The sequence below is a fragment of the Scyliorhinus torazame genome, unplaced genomic scaffold (genome assembly GCF_047496885.1).
Source record: "Scyliorhinus torazame isolate Kashiwa2021f unplaced genomic scaffold, sScyTor2.1 scaffold_308, whole genome shotgun sequence".
Lineage (NCBI taxonomy): Eukaryota > Metazoa > Chordata > Chondrichthyes > Carcharhiniformes > Scyliorhinidae > Scyliorhinus > Scyliorhinus torazame.
In genome coordinates this window covers 12876-39016 of record NW_027308035.1, presented here as the reverse complement: position 1 = coordinate 39016, position 26141 = coordinate 12876, and the positions used below count along the sequence as shown (strand labels likewise).

The following is a 26141-nucleotide window of genomic DNA, read 5'->3' as shown; positions in this document are numbered from 1 at the left end:
CTGGGAGATATGGGACTGGGGTATAGTATAGGCAGTGTGTGGGGTATCTGGGAGAGTAGGGACTGGGGTACAGTACGGGCAGTGTGTGAGGTATCTGGGAGAGTAGGGACTGGGGTACAGTACGGGCAGTGTGTGGGGTATCTGGGACAGTAGGGACTCGGGTACAGTACGGGCATTGTGTGGGGTATCTGGGAGAGTAGGGATTGGGGTACAGTACGGGCAGTGTGTGGGGTATCTGGGAGAGTAGGGACTGGGGTACAGTACGGGCAGTGTGTGGGGTATCTGGGAGTGTAGGGACTGGGGTACCGTACGGGCAGTGTGTGGGGTACCTGGGAGAGTACGGACTGGGGTACCGTACGGGCAGTGTGTGGGGTATCTGGGAGAGTAGGGACTGGGGTACCGTACGGGCAGTGTGTGGGGTATCTGGGAGAGTAGGGACTGGGGTACAGTACGGGCAGTGTGTCAGGTATCTGGGAGAGTAGGGACTGGGGTACCGTACGGGCAGTGTGTGGGGTATCTGGGAGAGTAGGGACTGGGGTACCGTACGGGCGGTGTGTGGGGTATCTGGGAGAGTAGGGACTGGGGTACAGTACGGGCAGTGTGTCAGGTATCTGGGAGAGTAGGGACTGGGGTACAGTATGGACAGTGTGTGGGGTATCTGGGAGAGTAGGGACTGGGGTACAGTACGGGCAGTGTGTGGGGTATCTGAGAGAGTAGGGACTGGGGTACTGTACGGGCAGTGTGTGGGGTATCTGGGAGTAGGGACTGGGGTACAGTACGGGCAGTGTGTGGGGTATCTGGGAGTAGGGACTGGGGTACAGTACGGGCAGTGTGTGGGGTATCTGGGAGAATAGGGACTGGGGTACTGTACGGGCAGTGTGTGGGGTATCTGGGAGAGTAGGGACTGGGGTACAGTACAGGCAGTGTGTGAGGTATCTGGGAGAGTAGGGACTGCGGTACCGTATGGGCAGTGTGTGGGGTATCTGGGAGAGTAGGGACTGGGGTACAGTATGGGCAGTGTGTGGAGTATCTGGGAGTAGGGACTGGGGTACAGTACGGGCAGTGTGTGGGGTATCTGGGAGAGTAGGGACTGGGGTACAGTACGGGCAGTGTGTGGGGTATCTGGGAGAGTAGGGACTGGGGTACCGTACGGGCAGTGTGTGAGGTATCTGGGAGAGTAGGGACTGGGGTACAGTACGGGCAGTGTGTGGAGTATCTGGGAGTAGGGACTGGGGTACAGTACGGGCAGTGTGTGGGGTATCTGGGAGAGTAGGGACTGGGGTACAGTACGGGCAGTGAGTGGGGTATCTGGGAGAGTAGGGACTGGGGTACAGTACAGGCAGTGTGTGCGGTATCTGGGAGAGTAGGGACTGGGGTACAGTATGGGCAGTGTGTGGGGTATCTGGGAGAGTAGGGACTGGGGTACAGTACGGGCAGTGTGTGTGGTATCTGAGAGAGTAGGGACTGGGGTACAGTACAGGCAGTGTGTGGGTATCTGGGAGAGCAGGGACTGGGGTACAGTACGGGCAGTGTGTGAGGTATCTGGGAGAGTAGGGACTGGGGTACAGTACGGGTAGTGTGTGGGGTATCCGAGAGTAGGGACTGGGGTAATGTATGGGCAGTGTGTGGGTATCTGGGAGAGTAGGGACTGGGGTACAGTACGGGCAGTGTGTGGGGTATCTGGGAGAGTAGGGACTGGGGTACAGTACGGGCAGTGTGTGAGGTATCTTGGAGAGTAGGGACTGGGGTACAGTATGGGCAGTGTGTGGGGTATCTGGGAGAGTAGGGACTGGGGTACAGTACGGGCAGTGTGTGTGGTATCTAGGAGAGTAGGGACTGGCGTACAGTACGGGCAGTGTGTGGGGTATCTGGGAGGGGAGGGACTGGGGTACAGTACGGGCAGTGTGTGGAGTATCTGGGAGTAGGGACTGGGGTACAGTACGGGCAGTGTGTGGGGTATCTGGGAGAGTAGGGACTGGGGTACAGTACGGGCAGTGAGTGGGGTATCTGGGAGAGTAGGGACTGGGGTACAGTACAGGCAGTGTGTGCGGTATCTGGGAGAGTAGGGACTGGGGTACAGTACGGGCAGTGTGTGGGGTATCTGGGAGAGTAGGGACTGGGGTACAGTACGGGCAGTGTGTGTGGTATCTGAGAGAGTAGGGACTGGGGTACAGTACAGGCAGTGTGTGGGGTATCTGGGAGAGTAGGGACTGGGGTACAGTACGGGCAGTGAGTGGGGTATCTGGGAGAGTAGGGACTGGTGTACAGTACAGGCAGTGTGTGGGGTATCTGGGAGTAGGGACTGGGGTACAGTACGGGCAGTGTGTGGGGTATCTGGGAGAGTAGGGACTGGGGTACAGTACAGGCAGTGTGTGGGTTATCTGGGAGAGTAGGGACTGGGGTACAGTACAGGCAGTGTGTGGGGTATCTGGGAGAGTAGGGACTGGGGTACAGTACGGGCAGTGTGTGAGGTATCTGGGAGAGTAGGGACTGGGGTACAGTACGGGCAGTGTGTGGGGTATCTGGGAGAGTAGGGACTGGGGTACAGTATGGGCATTGTGTGGGGTATCTGGGAGAGTAGGGATTGGGGTACAGTACGGGCAGTGTGTGGGGTATCTGGGAGAGTAGGGACTGGGGTACAGTACGGGCAGTGTGTGGGGTATCTGGGAGTGTAGGGACTGGGGTACCGTACGGGCAGTGTGTGGGGTACCTGGGAGAGTACGGACTGGGGTACCGTACGGGCAGTGTGTGGGGTATCTGGGAGAGTAGGGACTGGGGTACCGTACGGGCAGTGTGTGGGGTATCTGGGAGAGTAGGGACTGGGGTACAGCACGGGCAGTGTGTCAGGTATCTGGGAGAGTAGGGACTGGGGTACCGTACGGGCAGTGTGTGGGGTGTCTGGGAGAGTAGGGACTGGGGTACCGTACGGGCGGTGTGTGGGGTATCTGGGAGAGTAGGGACTGGGGTACAGTACGGGCAGTGTGTCAGGTATCTGGGAGAGTAGGGACTGGGGTACAGTACGGACAGTGTGTGGGGTATCTGGGAGAGTAGGGACTGGGGTACAGTACGGGCAGTGTGTGGGGTATCTGAGAGAGTAGGGACTGGGGTACTGTACGGGCAGTGTGTAGGGTATCTGGGAGTAGGGACTGGGGTACAGTACGGGCAGTGTGTGGGGTATCTGGGAGTAGGGACTGGGGTACAGTACGGGCAGTGTGTGGGGTATCTGGGAGAGTAGGGACTGCGGTACTGTACGGGCAGTGTGTGGGGTATCTGGGAGAGTAGGGACTGGGGTACAGTAGAGGCAGTGTGTGAGGTATCTGGGAGAGTAGGGACTGGGGTACCGTACGGGCAGTGTGTGGGGTATCTGGGAGAGTAGGGACTGGGGTACAGTACGGGCAGTGTGTGGAGTATCTGGGAGTAGGGACTGGGGTACAGTACGGGCAGTGTGTGGGGTATCTGGGAGAGTAGGGACTGGGGTACAGTACGGGCAGCGTGTGGGGTATCTGGGAGAGTAGGGACTGGGGTACAGTACAGGCAGTGTGTGGGGTATCTGAGAGAGTAGGAACTGGGGTACCGTACGGGCAGTGTGTGGGGTATCTGGGAGAGTAGGGACTGGGGTACAGTACAGGCAGTGTGTGGGGTACCTGGGAGTAGGGACTGGGGTACAGTACAGGCAGTGTGTGCGGTATCTGGGAGAGTAGGGACTGGGGTACAGTACGGGCAGTGTGTGGGGTATCTGGGAGAGTAGGGACTGGGGTACAGTACGGGCAGTGTGTGTGGTATCTGAGATAGTAGGGATTGGGGTACAGTACGGGCAGTGTGTGGGGTATCTGGGAGAGTAGAGACTGGGGTACAGTACGGGCAGTGTGTGTGGTATCTGGGAGAGTAGGGACTGGGGTACAGTACGGGCAGTGTGTGGGGTATCTGGGAGAGTAGGGACTGGGGTACAGTACGGGCAGTGTGTGGGGTATCTGGGAGTAGGGACTGGGGTTCAGTATGGGCAGTGTGTGGGGTATCTGGGAGTAGGGACTGGGGTTCAGTACGGGCAGTGTGTGAGGTATCTGGGAGATTAGGGACTGGGGTACAGTGCGGTCAGCGCGAGAGTTTAAGAAACCTCCTCCCTTCTTTGTGCCGACTTGGTGGGTATTTTCTCACCGGTTTCATAATCCAGGTGATTCCATGATTTCTCTTGAATTCCTCGACAAAGAGGTGGTACTCAACCGGGAGCTCGAAGGTCTTTGGAAAGAAATCACATTTAGCCGCCTCCAGCTTGCCCTGCTCACGTTCCAGTTGTTTACGAAACCTCTTCAGATTTTTCACCATGAAGTTTTTCCGTGTCAGCTTGCATGTAAAGAAAGAAGAATGTACGAAAATCTAAACCTTAGAATGTAGATTGAGAGCCAATTGGGTTCCCCTGCAACAATACTTCACAACACATTTCATTAATAAGAAACGAGCGGTCACGTTGTTAGGAGTTTTCTATAGGCCCCAAAATAGTAATAGAGATGTCGATGAAGAAATAGCAAAACAGATTATGGATAGGTGTGGAGGTCTCAGGGTGGTTGTCATGGGTGACTTTAACTTTCCAAATATTGATTGGAACCTCTATAGATTGAACAGTTCGGATGGGGCAGTTTTTGTACAGTGTGTGCCGGAGGGTTTCCTGACACAATATGTGGATAGGCCGACAAGAGGGGGGGCCACATTGGATTTGGTACTGGGTTATGAACCGGGCCAAGTGTTAGATTTGTTTGTGGGAGAGCACTTTGGAGATTGTGACCACAATTTGGTGTCTTTCACTACTGCAATGGAGAGGGATAGGGCCATACGGCAGGGCAAGGTTTATAATTGGGGGAGGGTAATTATGATGCGATTAGGCAAGAATTAGGGAGCATAAGATGCGAACAGAAACTGTCAGGGAAAGGCACAAATGAAAAGTTGAGCTTGTTCAAGGAGCAAATACTGTGTATGCTTGATAGGTATGTCCCTGTCAGGCAGGGAGGGAATGGCCGTGTGAGGGGACCATGGTTCACAAAAGAGATTGAATGTCTTGTCAAGAGGAAAAAGGGAGCGTGTGTAAGGATGAGAAAACAAGGTTCAGTTGGGTCACTTGAGGGTTACACGGTAGCAAGGAATGAGCTTAAGAAAAGGGCTTAGGAGAGCTAGGAGGGGGCATGAGAAGTCCTTGGCGGGTCGGATCAAGGAAAACACCAAGGCTTTTTACTCTTCTTTGAGAAATAAAAGAATGACTAGGGTAAGTTTAGGGCCGGTCAAGGACAGTAGTGGGAACTTGTGCATGGAGTCAGAAGAGATAGGAGAGGCGTTGAATGAATACTTTTATTCAGTGTTCACCAAGGAGAGGTGTCATGTGGGAATGCCTTTAAGAAATGGATGTTTAAGCAATGTACCTTTAAGAAATGCAGTGATGTCAGAGTGTGGGTGGAGCTGGGCCAGATGGGATATATCCTAGGATTCTTTGGGAGGCAAGGGATGAGATTGCAGAGCCTTTGGCTTTGATCTTTGGGTCCTCATTGTCCACAGGGATAGTGCCAGAGGACTGGAGAGTGGCGAATGTTGTTCCTCTGTTCAAGAAATCAGCCATCTCAGAACCCCTCGAACTGGAGTGGAAACAAGTCATCCTTGATCCTGAGGGACTGTCCAAGAAGGATGAGAAGAGTTTATGATTCCTTTAAGAAGAGTTGGCAAGAGAGAGGGTGGGCAGTCCTTCATGTGTTCGGCTGAGTATGGTTGAGATGGCCTAGGCTGGAGCATGACATGAGAAAAATGGTAACCTTGATGCCAAATCAGCACACTGATTACCCAGCTTTTAGGTGTGTGTGTACAAATCAGTTAAACAAGGTGGTATCCTGCGCAGTACCCATCAGAATATAGAACATAGAACAGTACAGCACATAACAGGCTCTTCGGCCCTCGATGTTGTGCCGAGCATTGTCCGAAACCAAGATCAAGCTATCCCACACCCTGTCATTCTGGTGTGCTCCGTGTGCCTATCCAATAACCACTTGAAAGTTCCTAAAGTGTCCGACTCCACTATCACAGCAGGCAGTCCATTCCACACCCGAACCACTCTATGAGTAAAGAACCTACCTCGGACATCCCTCCTATATCTCCCACCCTGAACCTTATAGTTATGCCCCCTTGCAACAGCAACATCCACCCGAGGAAATAGTCTATGAACGTCCACTCTATCTATCCCCCTCTCATCTTATAAACCTCTATTAAGTCGCCTCTCATCCTCCTCCGCTCCAAAGAGAAAAGCCCGAGCTCCCTCAACCTTTCCTCATAAGACCTATCCTGCAAACCAGGCAGCATCCTGGTAAATCTCCTTTGCACCCTTTCCATTGCTTCCACATCCTTCCGAGAATGAGGTGACCAGAACTGCACACAATACTCCAAAGTGGTCTCACCAGGGTCATGTATAGTTGCAGCATAACCCTGCGGCTCTTAAACTCAAGCCCCCTGTTAATAAACGCTAACACACTATAAGCCTTCTTCACGGCTCTATCCACTCGAGTGGCAACCTTCAGAGATCTGTGGACATGAACCCCAAGATCTCTCTGTTCCTCCACATTCCTCAGAACCCTGCCGTTGACCCGGTAATCCGCATTCAAATTTTTTCTACCAAAATGAATCACATCGCAGGGTTAAACTCCATCTGCCATTTTTCGGCCCAGCTCTGCAACCTATCAATGTCTCTTTGCAGTCTACAACAGCCCTCCACCTCATCCACTACTCCACCAATCTTGGTGTCATCAGCAAATTTACTAACCCACCCTTCAGCCCCCTCCTCCAAGTCATTGATAAAAATCACAAATAGCAGAGGACCCAGCACTGATCCCTGTGGTACACCGCTGGTAACTGGTCTCCAGTCTGAAAATTTTCCATCCACCACCACCCTCTGTCATCTATGTGATCGCCAGTTATTTATCCAATTGGCCAAATTTCCCTCTATCCCACACCTCCGTACTTTCTTCATGAGCCGACCATGGCGAACCTTATCAAACGCCTTACTGAAATCCATGTATACGACATCAACTGCTCTACCTTCATCTACACACTTAGTTACCTCCTCAAAGAATTCAATCAAATTTGTGAGGCAAGACCTACCCTTCACGAATCCGTGTTGACTATCCCGGATTAAACTGCATCTTTCCAAATGGTCATAAATCCTATCCTTCAGGACCTTTTCCATTATCTTCCCGACCACCGAAGTAAGACGAACTGGCCTATAATTACCAGGGTCATTACTATTCCCTTTCTTGAACAGAGTTACAACATATCCTGGGATTTTGCCGGATTGTGTAGTAACAAGGTCGCAGGTGGCAGTTGATCCAGCAGAGGGCAGTAGAGCAGAGCTGCTGATTGGCTGTTGCGGGGGCAATTTGCATACGTCTGTTGTGCTCACCGTAACTTGAACGTGGTTTGTGGAGGAGCTCCCGAAACACTTCTTCAGTGTTTCCCTCCCTACCCCCTCCTCTAACCAAACAAAAACCAACTGCTGTAAAGATCAAGAGGAAGGCTCGAGGGCAGGTAGAAGTTGAACCGTGAAGTCACAGCCTGCAGGTAAGGGATTGGCTGGTGACTGGTAAGTAGTTTTTCTTTTATTTTCCCTTAGGTGTTATCGTGCGTGGCGCAGAGATTGCTGAGTGAGTGCTTGCTGAGAAGGGGAGTGAATAACAGGTAAGCTCATTCTTTCTTTTTCATTTATTATCTAGAGGGGATGGCAAGGAAGGTAGTGCAATGTTCCTCCTGCAGAATGTTTGAGGTGAGGAACGCCGTCAGTGTCCCTGCTGATTTCATCTGTGGGAAGTGCACCCATCTCCAGCTCCTCAGAAACTGCGTTAGGGAACTGGAGCTGGAGCTGGATGAACTTCGGATCATTCGGGAGGCAGAGGTGGTCATAGATAGAAGCTTCAGGGATGTAGTTACTCCGAAGAATAAAGATAGATGGGTGACGGTGAGAGGGGCTGGGAGGAAGCAGTCAGTGCAGGGATCCCCTGTGGTCGTTCCCCTTAGTAACAAGTATACCGCTTTGGATACTGTTGGGGGGGGATGACTTACCAGGGGTAAGCCATGGGGTGCAGGTCTCTGGCACAGAGTCTGTCCCTGTTGCTCAGAAGGGAAGGGGGGGAGAGTAGAGCATTAGTCATTGGAGACTCCATAGTTAGGGGGATAGAGAGGAGATTCTGTGGGAACGAGAGAGACTCGTGGTTGGTGTGTTGCCTCCCAGGTGCCAGGGTGCGTGATGTCTCGGATCGTATTTTCGGGATCCTTAAGTGGGAGGGGGAGCAGCCCTAAGTCGTGCTCCACATAGGTACCAACGACATAGGTAGGAAAAGGGATAGGGATGTAAGGCAGGAATTCAGGGAGCTAGGGTGGAAACTTAGATCTCGGACAAACAGAGTTATTATCTATGGATTGTGACCCGTGCCACGTGATAGCGAGACGAGGAATAGGGAGAGAGAGGAGTTGAACACGTGGCTACAGGGATGGTGCAGGAGGGAGGGTTTCAGATTTCTGGATAATTGGGGCTCATTCTGGGGTCGGTGGGACCTCTACAAACGGGATGGTCTACACCTGGACCAGAGCGGTACCAATATCCCGGGGGGGGAATTTGCTAATGCGCTTCGGGAGGGTTTAAACTAGTTCAGCAGGGGCTTGGTAACCTGAATTGTAGCTCCAGTATACAGGAGGTTGAGAGTAGCGAGGACATGAGTAAGGTTTCAAAGTTGCAGGAGTGTACCGGAAGGCAGGAAGGTGGTTTAAAGTGTGTCTTCTTCAATGCCAGGGCATCCGGAATAAGGTGGGGGAACTTACGGCATGGGTTGGTACCTGGGACTTTGATGTTGTGGCCATTTCTGAGACATGGATAGAGCAGGGACAGGAATGGTTGTGGCAGGTGCCGGGGTTTAGATATTTCAGTAAGCTCAGGGAAGGTGGTAAAAGAGGGGGAGGGGTGGCATTGTTAGTCAAGGGCAGTATTACAGTGGCAGAAAGGACGTTTGATGAGGACTCGTCTACTGAGGTAGTATTGGCTGAGGTTAGAAACAGGAAAGGAGGTCATCCTGTTAAGGATTTTCTGTAGGCATCCGAAAAGTTCCAGAGATGTAGAGGAAAGGATTGCAAAGATGGTTCTGGATCGGAGCGAAAGCAACAGGGTAATTTTATGGGGGACTTTAACTTTCCAAATATTGACTGGAAACGCTATAATTCGAGTACTTTAGATGGGTCCGTTTTTGTCCAATGTGTGCAGGAGGGTTTCCTGACACAGTATGTAGATAGGCCAACAAGAGGCGAGGCCGTATTGGATTTGGTACTGGGTAATGAACCAGGACAGGTGTTAGATTTGGAGGTAGGTGAGCACTTTGGTGATAGTGACCACATTTCGATTACGTTTACTTTAGTGATGGAAAGGGATAGGTATATACCGCAGGGCAAGAGTTATATCCGGGGGAAAGGCAATTATGATGCGATGAGGCATGACTTAGGATGCATCGGATGGAGAGGAAAACTGCAGGGGATGGGCACAATGGAAATGTGGAGCTTGTTCAAGGAACAACTACTGCGTGTCCTTCATAAGTATGCACCTGTCAGGCAGGGAGGAAGTGGTCGAGCAAGGGAACCGTGGTTTACGAAAGCAGTCGAAACACTTGTCAAGAGGAAGAAGGAGGCTTATGTAAAGATAAGACATGAAGGTTCAGTTAGGGCGCTCGAGAGTTACAAGTTAGCTAGGAAAGACCTAAAGAGAGAGCTAAGAAGAGCCAGGAGGGGACATGAGAAGTCTTTGGCAGGTAGGATCAAGGATAACCCTAAAGCTTTCTATAGATATGTCAGGAATAAAAGAATGACTAGGGTAAGAGTAGGGCCAGTCAAGGACAGTAGTGGGAAGTTGTGCGTGGAGTCCGAGGAGATAGGAGAGGTGCTAAATGAATATTTTTCGTCAGTATTGACACAGGAAAAAGACAATGTTGTCGAGGTGAATACTGAGATTCAGGCTACTAGACTAGAAGGGCTTGAGGTTCATAAGGAGGAGGTGTTCGCAATTCTGGAAAGTGTGAAAATAGGAAAGTCCCCCGGGCCAGATGGGATTTATCCTAGGATTCTCTGGGAAGCTAGGGAGGAGATTGCTGAGCCTTTGGCTTTGATCTTTGATCTTTAAGTCATCTTTGTCTACAGGAATAGTGCCAGAAGACTGGAGGATAGCAAATGTTGTCCCCTTGTTCAAGAAGGGGAGTAGGGACAACCCCGGTAACTATAGACCAGTGAGCCTTACTTCTGTTGTGGGCAAAATCTTGGAAAGGTTTATAAGAGACCGGATGTATAATCATCTGGAAAGGAATAATTTGATTAGAGATAGTCAACACGGTTTTGTGAAGGATAGGTCGTGCCTCACAAACCTTATTGAGTTCTTCGAGAAGGTGACCAAACAGGTGGATGAGGGTAAAGCAGTTGATGTGGTGTATATGGATTTCAGTAAAGTGTTTGATAAGGTTCCCCACGGTAGGCTACGACAGAAAATACGGAGGCATGGGATTCAGGGTGATTTAGCAGTTTGGATCAGAAATTGGCTGGCTGGAAGAAGACAAAGGGTGGTGGTTGATGGGAAATGTTCAGACTGGAGTCCAGTTACTAGTGGGGTACCACAAGGATCTGTTTTGGGGCCATTGCTGTTTGTCATTTTTATAAATGACCTGGAGGAGGGTGTAGAAGGATGGGTGAATAAATTTGCAGATGACACTAAAGTCGGTGGAGTTGTGGACAGTGCGGAAGGATGTTACAAGTTACAGAGGGACACAGATGAGCTGCAGCGCTTGTCTGAGAGGTGGCAAATGGAGTTTAATGCAGAAAAGTGTGAGGTGATTCATTTTGGAAGGAATAACAGGAAGACTGAGTACTGGGCTAATGGTAAGATTCTTGGCAGTGTGGATGAGCAGAGAGATCTCGGTGTCCATGTACATAGATCCCTGAAAGTTGCCACCCAGGTTGAGAGGGTTGTTAAGAAGGCGTACGGTGTGTTAGCTTTTATTGGTAGAGAGATTGAGTTTTGGAGCCATGAGGTCATGTTGCAGCTATACAACACTCTGGTGCGGCCGCATTTGGAGTATTGCGTGCAATTCTGGTCGCCGCATTATAAGAAGGATGTGGAAGCATTGGAAAGGGTGCAGAGGAGATTTACCAGAATGTTGCCTGGTATGGAGGGAAGATCTTATGAGGAAAGGCTGAGGGACTTGAGGCTGTTTTCGTGAGAGAGAAGAAGGTTAAGAGGTGACTTAATTGAGACATACAAGATGATTAGAGGATTGGATAGGGTGGATAGTGAGAGCCTTTTTCCTCGGATGGTGATGTCTCGCACGAGGGGACATAGCTTTAAATTGAGGGGAGATAGATATAAGACAGATGTCAGAAGTAGGTTCTTTACTCAGAGAGTAGTAAGGGCGTGGAATGCCCTGCCTGCAATAGTAGTGGACTCGGCAACACTAAGGGCATTCAAATGGTCATTGGATAGACATATGGACGATAAGGGAATAGTGTAGATGGGCTTTAGAGTGGTTTCACAGGTCGGTGCAACATCGAGGGCTGAAGGGCCTGTACTGGCTGTAATGTTCTATGTTCTAAGTCACAGGTTAAGACAAGAGGAGAAATCAAAGAGTGAAGATGAAGTTGAAGTGCAATTATCACAAACAATTTTTGATCAGATGGTTGAAAAAGAACAAGAACAGGTGGAGGATGCGGCCGATATTTTTAGTTCAGGAAAATTGGCGGAGTTACAACAGAAAGATATAGAAATAAAACGGATGTATCAGAAAGCATATACAGAAGAGGAATCTGAGTGTATACCAGAGTGTTATTACCGTAAAAGTGATGTCATGATGAGAAAATGGAGACCTTTACATTTGCAGGCGGATGAAAAGTGGGCAGGGGTTTATCAAGTAGTATTGCCGGTAGGGTATAGAAAGGAGGTGTTGCGAGTTGCACATGAGGTACCAGTGGGAGGTCATTTGGGAATAAGGAAAACTCAAGCTAAAATACAAAAACATTTCTATTGGCCTGGACTACATAACGATGTAGTTAAATTTTGTCAATCATGTCACACATGTCAAGTGATAGGGAAACCTCAAGCAGTGATAAAGCCTGCACCCTTAATACCCATTCCAGTATTTGAGGAACCTTTTACAAGGGTCTGAATTGATTGCGTAGGACCGCTTCCTAAAATGAAAAGTGGGAATCAATATCTTTTGACTATAACGGATGTGTCTGCTAGGTTTCCAGAGGCCATTCCAGTACATAATATTACAGCTAAAAAGATTGTGGAGGAGTTACTTAAATTATTTACTAGATATGGACTACCCACAGAAATACAATCGGATCAAGGATCAAATGTTTCCTCAAGGTTATTCAAAGAAGTTATGGATAGCTTAGGAATAAAACAATTTAAATCAACTGCATACCATCCAGAATCGCAGGGAGCGTTAGAAAGGTGGCATCAGACATTAAAGACAATGTTGAGGGCTTATTGTCACGATTATCCAGAGGATTGGGAAAAAGGAATTCCATTCGTACTGTTTGCAATTTGAGATGCACCTAATGCGTCTACCAAATTTAGTCCTTTTGACTGAGGTAAGAGGACCACTTAAATTGATTAAGAAAAAATTGGTGAGTGAGAAATCGGAAATTACATTATTGGATTACGTGTCTAATTTTAGGAAACAATTAAAGTGAGCAGGTGAATTGGCTCGACAGCATTTGAAAGATGCACAAAATGTGATGAAACTGGGAGCGGACAGGAAATCCAAAGTTCGTAGTTTTGCCAGTGGAGATAGAGTTTTCGTATTGTTACCAGTGGTAGGTGAACCTTTAAAAGCTAGGTTTTGTGGACCTTACAGATTGAAAGGAAATTAAGTGAGGTGAATTATGTGGTAAAAACACCAGATAGAAGGAAGACTCACTGAGTGCGTCCTGTGAATATGTTTAAAAGGTACTTTGAAAGGGAAGGAGAGTAGAAGGAGGAGGTTTTAATGATTCTAACTCAAAGTGACGAACCAAATCCAGATGACTGTGAATTTGACATTCCTCAAATTAAATTGGAAAACTAGGATGTTCTTAAAAATTGGGATAAATTGTTGAGGTACCTTCCAGAGGAAAAAAAAACTGACCTGAAAGAGTTATTGATATCACATGGGCAAGTTTGTGGAGATGAATTGGGAAGTACTAAAATGGCTATACATGATGTAGATGTGGGAAAGGCTGTCCAAATCAAACAACACCCATACAGACGTAACCCTTTAAAATTGGCTCAGGTTACCAAAGAGATTGAGAGTATGCTTAAAAATGGCATAATTGAAGTGGGTTGCAGCCAATGGCGCTCACCCATAGTGATGGGACCTAAACCAGACGGTACCCAACGGTTGTGTGTGGACTATCGAAAGGTGAATGCAGTTACAAGAACGGACTCTTGTCCTATTACTGGGAGTTCTCCCAGTGAGCCAGAGAAGACACAGTCAGAGTGAGACACAGCTAAGAGTGAGTTTGGGAATTTGAAGCTAGGTGGGAATTCGAAGCTTGGGGGGAAGGTGGTGCTTTTTATCCTGGTAAGTGACTGGTAAGTACTTTTTCTTCTTTCTTTTTCTTTTCATTGGTATATTTATTTATTTTTTCTCGGGTTTTTTCCGGACTTGTAGTTGTATAAGTTAACCGAAGGTTTAAGACATAGCAGGAGATCCCAGACCCGTGTCATGCTCCTCATGTGCGATGGGGCGCTCAGGGACACTTCCACTGTCCCTGGCTCCTTCACGTGCAAGAAGTGTGTCCAGTTGCAGCTCCTGTTAGACCGCTTGACGGCTCGGGAGCTGCGTTGGCACTCACTTTGGAGCATCCAGGGCAGCACGGAAGCATTGTGGATAGCACAATTGCTTCACAGATCCAGGGTCCCAGGTACGATTCCGGCTTGGGTCACTGTCTGTGTCGGAGTCTGCACATCCTCCCCGTGTGTGCGTGGGTTTCCTCCGGGTGCTCCGGTTTCCTCCCACAGTCCAAAGATGTGCAGGTTAGGTGGATTGGCCATGATAAATTGCCCTTTGAACAAGCTCCATATTTCCATTGTGCCCATCCCCTGCAGTTTTCCTCTCCATCTGATGCATCCTAAGTCTTGCCTCATCGCATCATAATTGCCTTTCCCTCAGATATAACTCTTGCCCTGCGGTATATACCTAGCCCTTTCCATCACTAAAGTGAACGTAATCGAATTGTGGTCACTATCACCAAAGTGCTCACCTACCTCCAAATCTAACACCTGTCCTGGTTCATTACCCAGTACCAAATCCAATACGCCCTAGCCTCTTGTTGGCCTATCTACATACTGTGTCAGGAAACCCTCCTGCACACATTGGACAAAAACGGACCCATCTAAAGTACTCGAACTATAGTGTTTCCAGTCAATATTTGGAAAGTTAAAGTCCCCCATAACAACTACCCTGTTGTTTTCGCTCCTATCCAGAATCATCTTTGCAATCCTTTCCTCTACATCTCTGGAACTTTTCGGAGGCCTACAGAAAACCCCTCAGCCCATACTACCTCAATCGACGAGTCCTCATCAAACGTCCTTTCTGCCACCGTAATACTGTCCTTGACTAACAATGCCACCCCTCCCCCTCTTTTACCACCTTCCCTGAGCTTACGGAAATATATAAACACCAGCACCTGCAACAACCATTCCTGTCCCTGCTCTATCCATGTCTCAGAAATGGCCACAACATCGAAGTCCAAGATACCAACCCATGCCGCAAGTTCACCCACCTTATTCCGGATGCTCCTGGCATTGAAGAAGACACCTTTAAACTTTAAACCACCTTCCTGCCTGCCTGTACACTCCTGCAACTTTAAACCTTACTCATGACCTCACTACTCTCAACCTCCTGTATACTAGAGCTACAATTCAGGTTCCCAAGCCCCTGCTGAACTAGTTTAAACCCTCCCGAAGAGCATTAGCAAATTTCCCCCCCAGGATATTGGTACCCCTCTGGTCCAGGTGTAGACCATCCCGTTTGTAGAGGTCCCACCGACCCCAGAATGAGCCCCAATTATCCAGAAATCTGAAACCCTCCCTCCTGCACCATCCCTGTAGCCACGCGTTCAACTCCTCTCTTTCCCTATTCCTCGTCTCGCTATCACGTGGCACGGGTAACAACCCAGAGATAATAACTCTGTTTGTCCTAGATATAAGTTTCCACCCTAGCTCCCTGAAATCCTGCCTTACATCCCTATCCCTTTTCCTACCTTTGTCGTTGGTACCTATGTGGACCACGACTTGGGGCTGCTCCCCTTCCCCCTTAAGGATCCCGAAAACACGATCCGAGACATCACGCACACTGGCACCTGGGAGGCAACACACCAACCGCGAGTCTCTCTCGTTCCCACAGAATCTCCTCTCTATCCCCCTAACTATGGAGTCTCCAATGACTAATGCTCTACTCCTCTCCCCCCTTCCCTTCTGAGCAACAGGGACAGACTCTGTGCCAGAGACCTGCACCCCATGGCTTACCCCTGGTAAGTTATCCCCCCCCAACAGTATCCAAAGCGGTATACTTGTTACTAAGGGGAACGACCACAGGGATCCCTGTACTGACTGCTTCCTCCCAGCCCCTCTCACCGTCACCCATCTATCTTTATTCTTCGGAGTAACTACATCCCTGAAGCTTCTATCTATGACCACCTCTGCCTCCCGAATGATCCGAAGTTCATCCAGCTCCAGCTCCAGTTCCCTAACGCGGTTTCTGAGGAGCAGGAGATGGGTGCACTTCCCACAGATGAAATCAGCAGGGACACTGTCGGCGTCCCTCACCTCAAACACTCAGGTTGAGAGGGTTGTTAAGAAGGCGTACTGTGTGTTAGCTTTTATTGGTATTGGTTCTCATTATTACACGTGAGAACACCACCCACCAGGTACGCGGTACATACTCGTGCGACTCGGCAAACGTTGTCTACCTCATACGCTGCAGGAAAGGATGTCCCGAAGCGTGGTACATTGGCGAGACCATGCAGACGCTGCGACAACGAATGAACGGACATCGCGCAACAATCACCAGGCAGGAATGTTCCCTTCCAGTCGGGGAACACTTCAGCAGTCAAGGGCATTCAGCCTCTGATCTCCGGGTAAGCGTTCTCCAAGGCGGCCTTCAGGACCCGCGACAACGCAGAATCGCCGAGCAGAAACTTATAGCCAAGTTCCGCACACATGAGTGCGGCCTCAACCGGGACCTGGGATTCATGTCGCATTACATTCATCCCCCACCATCTGGCCTGCGAAATCCTACCAACTGTCCTGGCTTGGTACAATTCACACCTCTTTAACCTGGGGTTACCCCTTCTCTGGATCTGTAAAGATTTAATCACCTGCTAATGCTCGCATTCCAAGCATTGTTTGGCATCTTTGAATTTGTCTATATATGTGTTTCTGGAACAGACCTCTTCATTCACCTGAGGAAGGAGCAGCGCTCCGAAAGCTAGTGACATCGAAACAAACCTGTTGGACTTTAACCTGGTGTTGTAAGACTTCGTACTTTTTTGGTAGAGGGATTGAGTTTCGGAGCCATGAGGTCATGTTGCAGCTGTACAAAACTCTGGTGCGGCCGCATTTGGAGTATTGCGTGCAATTCTGGTCGCCGCATTACAGGAAGCATGTGGAAGCATTGGAAAGGGTGCAGAGGAGATTTACCAGAATGTTGCCTGGTATGGAGGGAAGATCTTCTGAGGAAAGGCTGAGGGACTTGGGGCTGTTTTCGTTAGAGAGAAGGAGGTTAAGAGGTGACTTAATTGAGGCATACAAGATGATCAGAGGATTGGATAGGGTGGACAGTGAGAGCCTTTTTCCTCGGATGGTGATGTCTAGCACGAGGGGACATACCTTTAAATTGAGGGGAGATAGATATAAGACAGATGTCAGAGGTAGGTTCTTTACTCAGAGAGTAGTAAGGGCATGGAATGCCGTGCCTGCAACAGTAGTGAACTCGCCAACACTAAGGACATTCAAATGGTCATTGGATAGACATATGGACAATAAGGGAATAGTGTAGATGGGCTTTAGAGTGGTTTCACAGGTCGGCGCAACATCGAGGGCCGAAGGGCCTGTACTGCGCTGTAATGTTCTATGTTCTATGTTCTAATGGGTGTAGTATATCTGGATTTCCAGAAAGCCTTTGACAAGGCGCCACACAAAAGGTTGCTGCATAAGAGAAAAATGCATGGCATTATGGGTAAAGTAGTAGCATGGATAGAGGATTGGTTAATTAATAGTAAGCAAAGAGTGGGGATTAATGGGTGTTTTTCTGGTTGGCAATCAGGAGCTAGTGGTGTCCCTCGGGGATCAGTGTTGGGCCCACAATTGTTCACAATTTACATAGATGATTTGGAGTTGGGGATCAAGGGCAATGTGTCCAGGTTTGCAGACGACACTAAGATAAGTGGTAAAGCAAAAAGTGCAGAGGATACCGGAAGTCTGCAGAGGGATTTGGATAGGTTAAGTGAATGGGTTAGGGTCTGGCAGATGGAATACAATGTTGACAAATGTGAGGTTATCCATTTTGGTATGAATAACAGCAAAAGGGATTATTATTTAAATGATAAAATATTAAAACATGCTGCTGTGCAGAGAGACCTGGGTGTGCTAGTGCATGAGTCGCAAAACGTTGGTTTACAGGTGCAACAGGTGATTAAGAAGGCAAATGGAATGTTGTCTTTCATTGCTAGAGGGATGGAGTTTAAGACTAGGGAGGTTATGCTGCAATTGTATAAGGTGTTAGTGAGGCCACACCTTTGGTCTCTTTACCTGAGAAAGGGCGTACTGGCGCTGGAGGGTGTGCAGAGGAGATTCACTAGGTTAATCCTAGAGTTGAAGGGGTTGGATTATGAGGAGAGGTTGAGTAGACTGGGACTGTACTCGTTGGAATTTGGAAGGATGAGGAGAGATCTTATAGAAACATATAAAATTATGAAGGGAATAGTTAGGATAGATGCGGGCAGGTTGTTTCAACTGGCGGGTGAAAGCAGAACTAGGGGGCACAGCCTCAAAATAAGGGGAAGTAGATTTAGGACTTAGTTTAGGAGGAACGTCTTCACCCAAAGGGTTGTGAATCTATGGAATTCCTTGCCCAGTGAAGCAGTTGAGGCCCCTTCATTAAATGTTTTAAGATAAAGATAGATATTTTTTTGAAGAATAAAGGGATTAAGGGTTCTGGTGTTCGGGCCGGAAAGTGGAGCTGAGTCCACAAAAGATCAGCCATTATCTCATTGAATGGCGGAGCAGGCTCGAGGGGCCAGATGGCCTTCTCCTACTCCTAGTTCTAATGTTCTTATGTTCTATCCCACGTTTGGAGGATTGCATTGAGAAAGTGGGACAATCAGCTTTTATTTCCAAACTGGATTTACTTAAAGGTTACTGGCAGGTGCCTTTATCTGAAAGGGTGAAGGAAATTACAGCTTTTGTGACTCCAGATGGTATATACCAATTCAAAGTTATGCCATTTGGCATGTAAAACGCCCCAGCCACATTTCGACGGTTAACTAACAAAGTTGATTCAGGATTACCCAATTGAACGGTACACATCGACGATCTGGTAATTTTCAGCCAGACATGGAAAGAACATTTAAAACATCTGTTGGAGTTATTCAATCGACTTCAGAAGGCGGGTTTGGTGATAAACCTAGCCAAAAGTGAATTTGGAAAAGCCCAAGTCACTTTCCTTGGCCGAATGGTTACACGGGATGTGAAACCAACAGTTATTGAGGAGTTTCCGATACCCTAAAGAGAAAGGGAAATAATGCGATTTCTTGGCATGACTGGATTTGATCGAACATTTGTGCAAACGTTTTGTAGCGTGGTTGCTCCACTGATAGACTTGCTGTAGAAACATCAAAGATTTCAGTGGACAGCGGACTTTCAACAGGCATTTGACTGCCTGAAAGCTGTGATAACCAATGCTCCTGTGTTGGAGAATTACAAGGGACTCTGTGGTCAGATTTGAACTAAAGTATCTGACTTTAAAGAGAAATGCCGAGGCGTAGAGAAATGGATGGATCGTGCAGAGACCTTCTTGTTCAAAGAGACTGTCAATCGAGAAGGATTTCAGTTGGAGGAAGAAGAACCAAAATGGACTATACTATTACACCTGTTTGCGTGTGTTGATTTTTTGAAACAAAAATGTACATTTACTGTGTGCATTTCTTAAAGGATAGTGAAAAGTTGAATAATGAAACCATCTTGAAGTTGATGGTTTATTTTCTTTTCTGGGGGGAGGTGTCATGTGAGAGTACCTTTAAGAAATAGGTGTTTATAAATGGGTGTGTATATAAATATCAGCAGTGAGAGTACCTTTAAGAAATGGGTGTTGACTACTGCAGTGATGTCAGAGAATGGGTGGAGCTGGGCTGTCTGACAGCTTTTTACTTTCGTTTTAGGCTATTTGCTGCAGGGTGTGTTTTAGTTTCGTTTTCAGAGCTGGATAGCTGTAGTCACAGCCAGATGGTGTATGAGTCTCTCTCTCTGTAATCTAAAGACTGTAAATCGATACTTTAGTGATTTAAAACTAATAACTGCTCTCAGTAGTGACTTTAACCTGATGTGCTTCTGTTTAAAGTTTTTTTTAAAAAGTCTTATGGATGTTAAAAGGACAGCTTAAGGATTACTTAGTGTTGTCTTCTTTGGGGGTTATGTTTGAATTGATGGTTGCTAAGATGTTCACTGTATGTTTTAAAAAGGTTAACTTGAGTTCATAGAATAAACATTGTTTTGCTTTCAAAAATTATTTTCCATTTCTGCTGTACCACACCTGTAGAGTGGGCTGTGTGCTCCCCATATATGGGCCAAATGCGGGCAATTGGGACTAGCTTAGTGGTAAAAATTGGGCGGCATGGACAAGTTGGGCTGAGGGCCTGTTTCCATGCTGTAAACCTCTGTGACTCTAACACCTCTCACTTGACTCGATGTGTTAGAGAATTAACAGAATGAAGGTTAAATCTCACCTTTCCAACATAGAAAGCGTGCACTGTTTGCAATTGTTTGTAATACGTACACTCCTCAAGTTCAGTGTTTGCAATTTCACCTTTTGTGAAATTTTGTTAACAATGAGAGTTGGCTGCAGTGCCTTTCCCAGAGTAAAATATCTCAAGGTGCTACACAAAAGTGTCAACAGATTTTACAATGGGCCATAGGAAGAGATCTTAGAACAGGTGAACAGTGGGGAGCTGAGTTCATAGATTCATAGAATTTACAGTGCAGAAGGAGGCCATTTGGCCCATCGAGTCTGCACCGGCTCTTGGAAAGAGCACCCTACCCAAGGTCAACACCTCCATCCTATCCCCATAACCCAGTAACCCCACCCAACACGAAGGGCAATTTTGGACACTAAGGGCAATTTATCATGGCCAATCCACCTAACCTGCACATCTTTGGACTGTGGGAGGAAACCGGAGCACCCGGAGGAAACCCACGCACACACGGGGAGGATGTGCAGACTCCGCACAGACAGTGACCCCAGCCAGAATCGAACCTGGGACCCTGGAGCTGTGAAGCAATTGTGCTATCCACAATGCTACCCTTCTGAGAAGGGTCTGGTAGGAGATGACAGGTGTAGAGGTTTAAGGAGAGAATTCCAGAAGATAAGTCCAGTGGTTGAAGGCAGGTGGTGTGAATAAAATCAGAGAGGCCACAATAGGAGGATTAGAGGTTTCAGAGAGTTGTCGGACTAGTGGAGTTTACAGAAATAGAGAAGGGCAAGTCAGCAGGGGAATTTGAACATCTCCTCTTTAAAACTCAACTCTTTTACCAAGCTTCGAGTCACAACTCCCCCCTCAATAACCTGCGAGAAGCAATCACAACTTCATGGCTATGATGATTCAAGGTAAGGAGGAGGGCAAAGTGGCGGGAGGGGGTGGGGTAGGGGGGTGAGTGCACGATGCATTACTGCCCATTAATGACCAGTGCCCCGGACCAATGTCTTCCTGTTGTTTTCAAATTAATTGTGATGAGCTCCATTTTGTGGTGATTATTTCTATCATGCCCTGGAACAGTGGGATTCATACCTCGTAGTGATTGCGAAAGTGACAGACACGGACATGTTCATCCATATATGTGTAGCCAAAGTTCTCTCGCAGCCAGCTGATGTCACACCAGTAAAAGTCCCACTCCCCTTCACTGTGAACAAGGGAGAGCTCAGTGAGAGGCAGGACATGAACATGCAACAGGGTACAAACATAAACCTAAACAACTGCCTATAAAACAGGAACTGGTTAATACAAAGCCACGTCGGAGATCACTGCCTCATTAAAAAGGACAGAGGACGGATTCACAGGTACACAACGAACTAAACTGATGGATTCAAGACAGCTCAGACTTTTAACCTCAAAGTATGGGATTCGTGTCTCTGTTTGGGCTCTGCTTTGAGCAGAAATTTTCACTTGAGAGCAGAGGATGTTGAGGGGAGTTTAATAGATACCTTCAAAACTATACCAGGGCCAAAACTAGCTCTGTATCGCCTTTTAAGACCATAAGACATAGGAGCAGAATTAGGCCACTCAGCCCATCGAGCCTGCTCCGCCATTCGATCATGTCTGATATGTTTCTCATTCTCTTGCCTTCTTCCCATAACCCCTAATCCCCTTATTAAGAACCTATCTATCTCTGTCTTAAAGACACTCAGTGACTTGGCCTCCGCAGCCTTCTGCGGCAAAGAGTTCCACAGATTCACCACCCTCTCGCTAAAGAAATTCCTCCTCATCTCAGTTTTAAAGGATCGTCCCTTTAGTCTGACGCTATGCCCTCTGGTTCTAGTTTTTCCTACAAGTGGAAACATCCTTTCCACGTTCACTCTATCCAGGCTTATCAGTATCCTGTAACTTTCAATGAGATCCCCCTTCATCCTGCTTAACTCTACCGATTACAGACCCAGAGACTTCAATTGCTCCTCATATGACAGGTTTCATGTGGCTTCCTAATGCTCCACAACATCTGCGCATAGTTGTCATGGGTGGCTTTAACTTTCCAAATATTGATTGGAACCTCAATAGGTCGAACAGTTCAGATGGGGCAGTTTTTGTACAGTGTGTGCAGGAGGGTTTCCTGACACAATATGTGGATAAGCCGACAAGAGGGGGGCCATATTGGATTTGGTATTGGGTAATGAACCGGGCCAAGTGTTAGATTTGTTTGTGGGAGAGCACTTTGGAGATAGTGACCACAATTCGGTGTCTTTCACTATTGCAATGGAGAGGGATAGGGCCATAAGGCAAGGCAAGGTTTATAATAGGGGGAGGGATAATTATGATGCGATTAGGCAAGAATTAGGGAGCATAAGATGGGAACAGAAACTGTCAGGGAAAGGCACAAATGAAAAGTGGAGCTTGTTCAAGGAACAAATACTGCGTGTCCTTGATAGGTATGTCCCTGACAAGCAGGGAGGAAATGGCCGTGTGAGGGAACCACGGTTCACAAAAGAGGCTGAATATCTTGTCAAGAGGAAAAAGGAAGCGTATGTAAGGATGAGAAAACAAGGTTCAGTTGGGTCGCTTGAGGGTTACAAGGTAGCAAGGAATGAGCTGAAAAAAGGGTTTAGGAGAGCCAGAAGGGGGCATGAGAAGTCCTTGGCGGGTCGGATCAAGGAAAACCCCAAGGCTTTTTACTCTTATGTGAGAAATAAAAGAATGACCAGCGTGAGGTTAGGGCCGGTCAAGGACAGTAGTGGGAACTTATGCATGGAGTCAGAAGAAATAGGAGAGGCATTGAATGAATACGTTTCTTCAGTGTTCACCAAGGAGAGAGGCCATGTTTTTGAGGATGAGAGTGTGATACAGGCGGGTAGGCTGGAGGAGGTAGATGTTCTGAGGAAGGACGTATAAGCAATTTTGAAAAACGTTAGGGTCGACAAGTCCCCTGGGCAGATGGGATATAGCCTCAGATTCTTTGGGAGGCAAGGGATGAAATTGCAGATCCTTTGGCTTTGATCTTTGGGTCCTCACTGTCCACGGGGATAGTGCCAGAGGACTGGAGAGTGGCGAATGTTGTTCCCCTGTTCAAGAAAGGGAATAGGAATGACCCTGGTAATTATAGGCCGATTACTCTTACTTCAGTGGTCGGTAAGTTAATGGAAAAGGTCCTGAAGGATAGGATTTATGACCATTTGGAAAGATGCAGCTTAATCCGGGATAGTCAACACGGATTTGTGAAGGGTAGGTTTTGCCTCACAAATTTGATTGAATTCTTTGAGAAGGTAACTAAGTGTGTCGATGAAGGAAGAGCAGTTGATGTATACATGGATTTTAGTAAGGCGTTTGATAAGGCACCCCATGGTCGGCTTCTGAAGAAAGTAAGGAGGTGTGGGATAGAGGGAAATTTGGTCAATTGGATGAGTAACTGGCTATCACATCGAAGAGGGTGGTGGTGGATGGAAAATTTTCAGACTGGAGACCAGTTACCAGTGTAGCCAGTTAAAATGGCTAACTCCCGATTTAGAATGGCTAACCCCAATTTAAAATGGCAAACAGAAAAGGCTGATGGGAAAATCAGCCAACAGGACTAAAACAGGACTAAAGCTGCAGGTAAAACTGTGTATTCGCCTCCGGGAAGGCCAGACAAGATCAATACCTGCAGCTATCAGCATAACAAAACACCAGCCATCTGAATACTAATTAGCAATCCCCGGGAACAATGTGCAACAAATTAGACAAACAAAGGCAACCCAGACTTTTCGGCGCCAACAGGAGCCTACACAAAGAGAGGTGAACGACCACCCCAAAACCGTCCATCGATCAAGGAATCGCTCCAGCATTGGAGAATATCAAACCAAGTGATTGGGACGACGTCCAATCACTTGGAACCAGGTACAGGGTCTGCCCCGAAAGGCGGGAAGCCCCTGGGGACTATAAGAATAGAGTCCAAGTTCAAATCGACCCTTCTGCCACCCTTGGACACCCTTCTGCAACCCATTCTGCCTCCTGCACCCTTCTGCTGACCTTCTGCAACAGCCGCTCAACTCGTAAGTCTTACTTCAACGCTCGCTACGAGATAGGCGCTCCTAGCTATCGATCGGTACCAGCTTCGAATCCCGCAGGCTCAGAACCCAAACGAAAGGCCATTTGTTTCCCTGACCTGGTGGGCCATTTCCAAAGTTAAGTATTGGCCGGTTAGTTGTAGGAAGTAGCTTAGAAGTAGAATTTATGCATAAGCATTGATTACTGTATATAATAAATGAGCGTTGATTTAACTCTTACTAAGCGGTGTGTTGGATTATTGATCATTACTCGGACTTGAACCACGTGGCGGTATCAGAAAGATACCTGGCGACTCAAGAGCAAAGGTGATAAAACAGAGCAATTAAACTAAGTGTGTTGGATTATTGATCATTACTCGGACTTGAACCACAGCAACATTTGACGACTCTGGTGGGACCCAATCTAGAAGTGGAAATCCACTCCGGGAGAACCCAAGAATTTGAATTAGAGATCCAATTGGAAACAGAAAACCACAAGTGTTCAAGGAGTTCTGATCAATACTCATAAATCGGAAGTGTGTGTATGCATGCGTAACTAACAAGGCTATAAAGTAAAACTGATAGATTTTTGTTGCGTCAAACTGTCAGAAGTTTGTATATCGGAAAGTAGCGAAAGCCGTACGCGTATTTACAGCACCACCTTAGCCCCCTGTTCCAAATTTTAAAGAACAGGCATTCGGATAAGCAAGATGGCAATGCAGGCAATGCAGCGCCTCATGAACCCTGAGGAATTTGCGGTCGCAGCGACCAGCAGCAGTAGAATGGGACAATGTCCCATTTGGGAGGAAGAAATCAGGAAATATCTCAAAGGGAAAGGATGGCCCCTTTGGAATGATTTCTGTGATAACGAGGAATCGGGTCCCGGGAGTATAAGATATACTTGGTGGGAGAACCTGAGCGAGATCCACAAAAAGAGTTTGGGAAAAGCTCGCAAGCCGATGGCAATCATGTCCTGTTTGGCACAATTGCGAGGCACAGAGGAGGTCGTTAAGTCGCTCCGCAAAGAAGTTGAGGGCATACATCGGATGAGTAAGGTCGATGTAAGCGAAGTAGAAAGAGAGAATATGGAATAGAGGAGGAAATTGGCAGCAAAAGATGGAGAGGTGGATGACGCCAAACGGGCTCACCAGTCTTGTCTGGCGCATTGAAGCAGCTTCCAGTCTCAATACGAAAAGGCCTATCAGGACACGCAACGTGAGGAGACAGAAACACAGGTAGAGACATTACAGAAACAGTGTAGTGATCTCAAGGCAGCATTAAGAGCACTCCATGCTGCCACCACACAACAAAGACAAAGCACCTTAGATCACGCAAAGTGCCGGAAGCAGATTGCAGAGCTGCAATCGCTGCTTTCTGTTCAAAAAGGTTTTCAGGAAACCTTTGGGGAAAAGCTAGATCAGGAAGACGGCCCTGATTGGGAAGAGTTAAACGAAACAGCGCAGAGATGTGTTCAAGGAACATGTGCGCAGGGAAAGCCACAAAAGAGAAGAGCGCCCCAACCCCCCACACAGCAGATTGTTCAAGCTCCAATGAACCCTGTAACCACCCACCGCACGGCCACATCGGACGATGCGGAATTTCTATATTCCACCCCCTTAACAGTGACCCAATTACGGGACGCGTGCGAGAAGATCACACCGTTCCTCCCCGCCTCAGACCCCCACCAGTTCTTTGCCACAGTTAGACATCAGGCGAACATGTACGGCCTGGATGAGAGAGAGCATGTAAAGCTCATGGTTTTAAGTTTAGATCCGTCGCTAGCAGCAGCCCTTCCCGACCCACAGAATGTAGGAGGAGGCACCCTTGCAGAGATGCATACTGGATGCGATCGGGTATAACTGGGGTGACCCCGTAGATGGCCTCAACAAATGTAGGCAGAAGAAATCTGAGCACCCCACAGCGTTCACTGGACGCCTGTGGATTCACTTCGCAGCAGTCTTTGGAGACGTAGACCGTGCCCATTTGTCCCCAGACAACATGGCCAAGTGGACCCGCACCCTTTTCTCCCATGCCACAGAAACAGGACAGAAAGCCTGTACGAGTTATGATCCCTCAGAGGAGGCCCATAACGAGAAGTGGGTAGTG

General features: G+C 48.0%; 1 protein-coding gene across 1 annotated transcript in view; it reads right to left on the bottom strand.

The window, feature by feature from the left end:
* The window catches only part of LOC140406142 (probable tubulin polyglutamylase TTLL9), a 223315-nt gene that overhangs the window by 185386 nt on the left and 11788 nt on the right, over positions 1 to 26141 (bottom strand). The window contains exons 2-3 of the mRNA XM_072494285.1: positions 21094 to 21205; positions 4156 to 4341 (exon numbers count right to left, since the gene is read on the bottom strand). Of these exons, the coding sequence (XP_072350386.1) occupies positions 4156 to 4341; positions 21094 to 21205 (298 nt within the window). The remainder of the gene's footprint in view (positions 1 to 4155; positions 4342 to 21093; positions 21206 to 26141) is intronic.